Source organism: Dryas octopetala, chromosome 8 (assembly GCF_963921425.1).
Source record: "Dryas octopetala chromosome 8, drDryOcto1.1, whole genome shotgun sequence".
NCBI lineage: Eukaryota > Viridiplantae > Streptophyta > Magnoliopsida > Rosales > Rosaceae > Dryas > Dryas octopetala.
This window is the reverse complement of record NC_141373.1, coordinates 10,524,474-10,532,484: the sequence shown is the minus strand read 5'-3', so window position 1 is coordinate 10,532,484 and position 8,011 is coordinate 10,524,474. Positions and strand designations below refer to the sequence as shown.

Genomic DNA, 8,011 nt, shown 5'->3' with positions numbered 1-8,011 from the left:
GGGTCATTTTGGTAAAAAAGAGGGTTTGATTCTTGATATTGGAGTGAGCCCCACTTACTTTTTGATTTTCCAGTATAAGTAAACACAGAATTGCAGTGGAATGAAAGTGAAACCTATTCATTCCACTCTCATTTCTTATAAGTAAACTTAACCTTAAATCTTGTGTACCAATTTGCAAATGCCATATACTTAATGAGGTATTGTGTTAGCAACTGCACCTCCTTCTCTCTCCTGTTGTCTCTCTCCTGTTGTGGGTGTCACGTGGGTGGGCCAAAGATTTTTGGGTCTCAGTGTAACCTAGATATTGGTCACACTTTGAGTTTCAGGTAATTTTGGGTTACACATTCCGGCCCATAGTGTGCATATGTAACCCATGTGGTACCCAAAATGAGTTTTAGCTCCCATTTTCCGGCTGCATAGTGAAAGGCCAGAGACCAAATAAAAAATTTCAGAAAGAACTTACACAGTTGGAACATGAGATACAGGTTGAAATTTCTAAAACTGACAAAGGAGGCTGTATTCTTGATCTAATAAAAATATTGACAAAGATTTCATGGCATACTTCAATACCTAAAGTTCCAACATTACTTGTTACTGCATTTTTATTTTCTGTTCCTCTTTTTTGCTGCTACAATGAATGGTCTTGAAGTAACTTAACTCTCACTTCACAAGACTGATGCATTAGACTTGCCCATAAAAATTACTGATGATGCACAATTGCACATAGCCACATCCAATTTGCATGTCCATATACTGGAAGTGTAGTAATTTATGTAGAACATTTTCAAAATGTATTTTGGGAGCCACGACAACCAATCCTCCACAGCGTCCACAAGGACCCAAATCTCACTTGATTCCTCGAATCTGAATTTTTTAAAAGTTGGGATACCCTCCACCTAAAAGAATGAAGAAGATTGATGTTTCTTCGGTGGCATTATAACAAAATTCGTTGATGAAATAATGGATCGCAATGCATAACATAGGTGGTATTTGAAAGTTGGGAGACCCTCTAACTAAACGAATGGGGAACTACAGATGTTTCCTCTGTCACATTATGTCACTTTTTGTGAAATAATGGATCGTAATGCATCTTTCACATAAGTGTATTTGAACGGGAAACCTAATTCCTTTGCTTTAACTGGAAGCACTCTTTGCCCATCCAGAACCTGCAACAAAACCTTATTCAGTTTCTCAGCAATATGAAATCACAAAAAAATTGGAAAGAAAATGAAGAAATTCTTACCACAGAAGCACCTTCTCCAAGGACCGCTTTCAGGGCAAAGTCAGGTACAGGCAGCCATGAAGGCCTACCCAAGACATTTCCCAAATGTTCACACATTTCTGAGAATCGAACAGGGTTGGGTGCAGTTCCATTGATAACTCCTGACATTTAGGTTTTTAAAAATGAGTTCAATTGTTGAAGAGTTTTGAGAACCAGTGTCCTATGACATTGTTGAAAAGTTGAACAAGAATCACCAATATATATGTATGTAGGTATGTATATAAGAAGCCCTATAATATCCTAGGTGAAGGGGTGAAGAAAACATTTAACATCTACTATGAGAACATGTCAATGAGAGTAGCTTTGAGAAGTGAAAGGCACATGATATTATGAAAAGTAAAGTTAGATTATTAGACCAAGACTTATTAGAAAGGTAGTTATCTCTACGTGCTAAAAATTATATAAGAAAACAGAATGGAAAGCATCAGCTTCGACACCAGTATGTTGGTTTCAATCCAGCATCAATCTGTGTGTACTTTGTTAAAGGGTCACATAATAAAGAATGAGATCTTTACCTTTATAAGATGGATTGGATAGAGCTTCATATATCAGGTTCACTATGTCATCCAGATGAATCCAGGAAAACCTACACAATTATGAGAATGGATTAATTATGCAAAGTATGGATGGGAAGAGGAAAATAAATTAAGAAATCTCATCAAATCAACCTATATACATGTGCTTTCTTTTGAAGAAATCTAAATACATGTGCTCACACCATTGGTCAATTTATAGTTTCTTTTCTTTAAACAAACAAGCATCCTCAGTAGATAATAAACATCTAAAGTAAACACTTGATAATATTGTCTGATTAACATCATTGAAATGCTTATATTTCTCTTTTCGGAGCTAAATCAGAGCAATCTTCGCTTTCAAAAGGCCAATCGAAAAGTGTTAGTAACACAGAAGTGTGACAGATTACCCTCTTACAAAGGAAAGAAATTGAGTACAATACCATTGTTTTCCAGAGCCCAAGGGTCCTCCAGCAAACACCATGAAGAGAGGGATCATTTTAGCTGCAGAAGCTCAATAGGTGTAAGTATGCATGAGGCAGCAGATGATTTGTTACCTTGAAACCAACACAAAATTCTAGATATGTACAATTGTTCACTAAGAAGATTCGAAATCATATAATTTTTCTTAGATGACAACAGAAATTGAATGTTAGAGTTAAGTCATGCCTAAAATACACTGATACAATCACGAGGTCACATAAGCCTCAGCCCAACCAGATTGGTCAAAGTATAGATAAAGAGTAAAATAGAAAAATTGCCAAACCCAAAGTCAAAGTAGACAAGTTTAGTTCATGAGCATACATTGCAAGTCAGGTTTCACAGTACTAGTCATACCTAAAGCACCGCCATCTTTACCAAGAACAACACCAATGCGAATCAGCGCTAACCGAACATCCTTATTTACCTTGAGGGCAGTTGCTTCCCATTCTCTACAAACCTGAAAAGATTTGTGTGGTAGTTAAAGACGAGGATGAAATTTTTGCGCACAAACAAGTGGAAGTTGTCATTGCGATATTTCTTCATGGATTGGAATTCATATGTTAGTAATAGAGAGGGATGATATACTGCAGAAATAAAAATGCAGCCAAACTGAGAACATGTTCACAGCTTGAAAGTTGATTCTACTATTCATAATAACATTAGGCTCCATGACTGAGTTAAAAAAGGCTGCAATAGCCCTTGGGCAAGTGATCCTAGAATTCAATAACCAGGGATTATATATGGTTCAACATAATCAGGAATTGTTCTACTTAGTCAGGTAGCACTTGTCAAACAATTGAAAGTTGGACATATATAATTTGCAGTCACAAGCTTAAGGTCTTCATTGATGCAGACTATAACTTATTCCATAATAAAGCAGCCAAAAGAATGATATATTCAATATGTGTCTAAAAGACACTCCAGAGGCTCTCTAAGTCATTTTATATATACTATTAATAAGGGGATTCACCCACTTTGGTCTCTACACTAAAAGGGCAAAAATAATTCAGTGTTTATTTTTTCTTTCTGAAAAAAAGAGAGTTAGAATTGAGGGTGAAATAGTATTTTCCAATTTTATTTTTGAATTCGTAAAACATTCCATAGTTCTCTCCATTTGCTTCAAAAGTTACCATTACTCCTCAAAATTCTCCAGATTTTAAACAATTTCCATGCAAGCTCTATGAGAAAAACTGCTCCTGGATTAACTAAGTGAAATCCCTTTTCCATCCCAGAACAGGTGGCTTCTCCTTATTTAACTTTTTTTTTTCATTTATTTATTTCCATCATGTCTTATTTTGTTTCTTAGTAAGGACAAAAGTGCCTCTGTCACGCACAGAGCACATGTCAAGAAACTAGTAAATAAATATTTGGAAATCTGTCTCTAGTCAGAGCATTATTAGTCATAATGTAAGGACAAAGCCTAGAGATGACTAATGTATTCTGTATTAAAATCAATCACTTTTAGGAGGAGGTTAACATTCCCAAAGGGGACCAGGACTGGTAATAAGCTTGATCTGACTACATTGGCTATGCCATTGACCAATCTGATTATACATACTACACAAATGTAGTATGTATAATCAGATAGCTAATAGTCAGAAACTGAAACATACTGCATAATGGAAATATTAAAACTTTTAAGCTTACAACCTCATATAATAGACTTCATACATTCTTTTCAACATCTGATTATGCACAAAATATACATAATATGAATCATTCGATAGCGTACCTCAGCCAAGTAATCATTTCCTGATGGACTTTGTTCATCAAATACTTGTGTCTCACTAGTACCTGATCATAAAAAAATAAAAAATAAAAAATAAAAAACAAGGAAAAAGGAAATTTGGATTAGCAATGCAATCTATAAAGAGGCTCCTCAAATTTGGATTATAATTCAAGATCATTTAAAGCAATGGAAAGTCATATGCCAGTAAGACAGGGAGAATGAGTATCCCCTCAATGCAATGACTATATAATAGATGCTCATTGGTCGTCTAAGTGTGAGATCTGGAGGTATCACTAAGTATTTTAACAATTATTGAAAGCAGCTAAAAACTTTCCTTGAAACTTCGTGATTAGTGCAATATGACCGTACTTATACAAAACTCTGAGAATAGATTTAGTCAACATATGAGTGATTAATATTTAAGGACTCTCCAAGTCCATGGAGTATCCAAATGCTCTATTATAATCTAATGGTCCCAAGAAGAATAAATTCCTGATAAATATCTAAAATGTTTTACAGACAAAAACTAGCACGGCAACAAAAATACAGAAACTTCATGCAAAACAAGAAAAAAGCATTATACAGTGGCATTAATAGCTAAAAAATAAGACTGAACAGACCATAGTAACCAACGGCTGTCGCGCTAACCAAGACTGTTGGTCGAACTGCATCTGGTAAATCATTTATTAAATCTATGACCTTCACAATGAAAGGCCAAATCAATTTTTGCATCAGGAATATTCTTTTAGAAAAGGAAAAAGGGGAAAAGACCAAAAGTGAATTTTAATTGACAGCAGCATGAGTTAAGAAACAACTGCTTACCTTAGAGGTGACTCTAATCCTGCTATGTTTGATCTCTTTCTTTATCTACAGTCCAATAAGAAGTTAGTAGCTATGACTGGCTTCTAGGAAGCATATCCATTATGCTCACTTCTGCTATTGACACATCATATGAATCACATACCATATGGCCTTAGCCAGCAATATTCAGTCAATTCATGACAAACTTTTACTACTATATTAAGTTTAGATATCCATTACAGTTAATTAATTGTTAAAGATAATATTTTTTGTAATTAATTTAATGCCTTTTAATCATTTTTCAGATGATCGAGGTCACAAGCAATAGGAGTTCGTCAAAACAAATATTTGTAGCAGATTATAGCAGTGTGATCCAGAATGAGAGTATGTAAATTCGTGCAGCCAAAGTTATACAGAACTTCTTTTCTTGTAGTCACTGCTTACTAGTAAGTAAAATGGTAAAGGTAGTAGAACAAGGAAACGAGTTCAATGAGCATGTAATACCAACCTCAGAAGTCCATCTTGTACTTATGGGCATTCCAGCCAAATTTACAACACCACTTGAACCTCGAATGCTATCTTTCCACTCTGGCTCCTCTGCAATCACAATCCCTGGAAAGTCCTTGACTACAAATGACAGGAAAAATTTCAAGCATTATAGCAAAATATCTAGAAAGAAGGCATACAGAAGACTAGTTATTTCACTACTACAAGGGAAATGAAGGTAATGAAGGTTAACAATGAATTCAAGGAGATCTTGCAGTCAATTCAGGGGTTAATTTCAATATATGAATATAATAGTATTGTAATTTATAGATTTAGCAATTTTTTTAATTTTTTAGGAAACAAATTGAATATTGTTTGTGTTAAGTTACAATGAATCCAACAACATACATCAAGCACAATTAAACATGAAACACCAGCACTCCTCCCATGTAAGCCCACACAGCTGTACCAAACCAGGCCTTACAGGCTTACATGCATGCAACAGAAATTACCAGAAAACAGGGGTATCAACACTCGAACCAATGACTTAAGGGACAACCTGGATCTAAACTTAAGCTACTAGGAGAGGGACCCAAAATAAATATCAACCACAAAGCAACATCACACTAACTGTTTGTAACAAATTTAAAGTACAAACTATGTATCCATTTCTAATGAGTATTTATTCCTGGCTTTTGCAAATTTTGATAATTTACGAAAATAACTATAAGTATACATTACCTTCTTACCCGGAAAAATTAGCTCAGCCTTTGATCTAGACCGTGTGAGGATGTGCACACTATGATTATCTGCATTCCAAATGGATTAAAAGAAAGTTTAAGTTAGTGCAACCATGGAGGCATTGACATGTAGTACATGTCTAAGCTTTAAAGGCAATAAGTATAAAGCAACCTGTCTTAGTTAATGCAATCAAGCAACACCACAGAACCTTGAATTGATTTGATTTCATTCTAAATGCACCTTTGTTATGCATAAATACTGAAAGATATGCATGTCCCTACTCGCTAGCTCAAGTAGAAAATAAAGATCAAATCAATAGTCATTTGGAGATAATCAAATACGATAAATAAAAAACACATTAATCCAAGGTAGTTTCTCCAAAATAATACATAAGGGTAACACAACAAAGACACTGCATATAATATGAGTTTGTATGGTTTCTATAATGATGGACAAATGAATGCGCATAACCTGCATGCAGCCTTCGCACCAATCTTCTACCGACAAAACCTGTAGCTCCAGTTATTGATATGGTCATTGTATTTGCCTATGACAACCTGCAAAGAGTCAATGATAGCTCCAACAAACAAAAAGCAACCTAGATATGCCTACATACTATTCCACACATTCTAATCATGGATGGCAGGGCACCAGTGCACCAATATGTTATGCAAAAGGGCCGAGGATAAGTAACTTTGTGTAGCCCAATCTCTTCAACATTGGGCCAAATTATATTGCAGAGAGGTGTAATGGGAAGTTTTTAACAAAATGGAGAGCATCAGCACACATATTTCTAGTAATCTTGAACTGCCCAAATGAATAAACCATGCATTGGAAAATACTCTCACAGAATCATAGTTTAAATATTAATAGAAATGTGTGTGTGTGTGTCTGTGTGAAAAGATTCATGGTTTGAAGAGCATACCTTCTGGGTTTGATCAGAGGCACACCAAACACTGAGTCTCTTAGTCTTACACTTCTAAAACCCAAAGAAAAAAGATTGAATTAAAAAAAAAAAAAAAAAAAAAAAAGAGAAAACCAAGGGGCATTGTGTGAACAAATAAGTGAGAAAGTAGTAATGAAAAATGGGAGAGGTGGGTACTGAGTTACTCACAGACAGGGATAGAGGGGCATGAAGAGAGGTGGAGATTGTGTGGGTCCATGAGAAAGCAGTGGCTCTACACAGCTCCATTGTTGCAAAGCTCTTTGTGATAAACAAGGTGTTTTCTTGACTTATTTTTCTGTGTTGGTGGTGAAAGCCAAGGAAAGATGATTGAAATATTGAATAGAGCGACACCACTGAGTCACTGACTGATGCCAATGTGTTTCATTTGGAACCACACCTCACCACCCCAAACCACCCATTTTCCCACACTAATATTATTGGGCCATTATGGGCTTGGGCTCATTAAGTGTGGGCCAACATACCCGGCCCATTATGTCCACCGAAATGGAGCTACCATCTGTTTACGTGACTTATGTCTACCCTTTCGCAGCTTCTCTGTGTACTGTGTAGTGTGCGATAGTGCGAAGTGGGAGCAGAAATGGCGATGATCCAGTGGTGCGGCGCAGTAGCGAGGCGAGTGCTGACGACGGAGCGGCCTGCGCTTTTCTCAACCTTTTCATCATCATCATCATCATCTTCAGCAGCAGCGAAGAGTAGTGGGATTGGAGTTCCGATCGTGTGCGGGAGAGGGGACAAGAAGACGAAGAAAGGGAAGCGATTCAAAGGGTCGTACGGAAACGCTCGGCCGAAGAAGGAGAAGAAGATAGAGCGCATCAAGGACAAGGTTGAGGTCCCCAGGTCCACTCCTTGGCCTCTCCCTTTCAAGCTCATCTGAATTTCAATTTTCATTCTTAGTTAGCTTTTACCCTTTTAGCTCATTCAATATGTGCAATTTTTCATTTATGCCTTGTTATCAGAATGGGATGTGTACATTTTTATATGAATGCTTTATGCTCTTCTTGGGTTTTATA

General features: G+C 36.3%; 2 protein-coding genes across 4 annotated transcripts; one reads left to right on the top strand and one right to left on the bottom strand.

Annotated features, from left to right (window-relative positions):
- Positions 1 to 446: 446 nt before the first annotated feature.
- On the bottom strand, positions 447 to 7,319 carry SULA (NAD(P)-binding Rossmann-fold superfamily protein). 3 transcript variants are annotated; one of them, XM_086254333.1, is made up of 13 exons: positions 7,149 to 7,319; positions 6,960 to 7,010; positions 6,506 to 6,581; positions 6,043 to 6,102; positions 5,316 to 5,434; positions 4,829 to 4,873; positions 4,627 to 4,705; positions 4,010 to 4,071; positions 2,632 to 2,734; positions 2,238 to 2,298; positions 1,798 to 1,868; positions 1,244 to 1,383; positions 447 to 1,166 (listed from the first exon to the last, which is right to left on the bottom strand). In XM_086254333.1, the coding sequence occupies exons 1-13, from the start codon at positions 7,224 to 7,226 to the stop codon at positions 1,053 to 1,055; spliced, it is 1,059 nt and encodes a 352-aa protein (XP_086110459.1). In that variant the 5' UTR covers positions 7,227 to 7,319; the 3' UTR covers positions 447 to 1,052. The 3 variants fall into 3 exon arrangements, with proteins under 3 accessions (XP_086110459.1, XP_086110458.1, XP_086110460.1); XM_086254332.1 differs by having other exon boundaries at positions 6,960 to 7,013; positions 7,149 to 7,318; XM_086254334.1 differs by having other exon boundaries at positions 6,506 to 6,591; positions 6,960 to 7,013; positions 7,149 to 7,215.
- Positions 7,320 to 7,534: 215 nt separating this feature from the next.
- On the top strand, positions 7,535 to 8,011 carry LOC147277103 (30S ribosomal protein S31). The gene has a single exon (XM_086255110.1). The coding sequence runs from the start codon at positions 7,579 to 7,581 to the stop codon at positions 7,873 to 7,875; it is 297 nt and encodes a 98-aa protein (XP_086111236.1). The 5' UTR covers positions 7,535 to 7,578; the 3' UTR covers positions 7,876 to 8,011.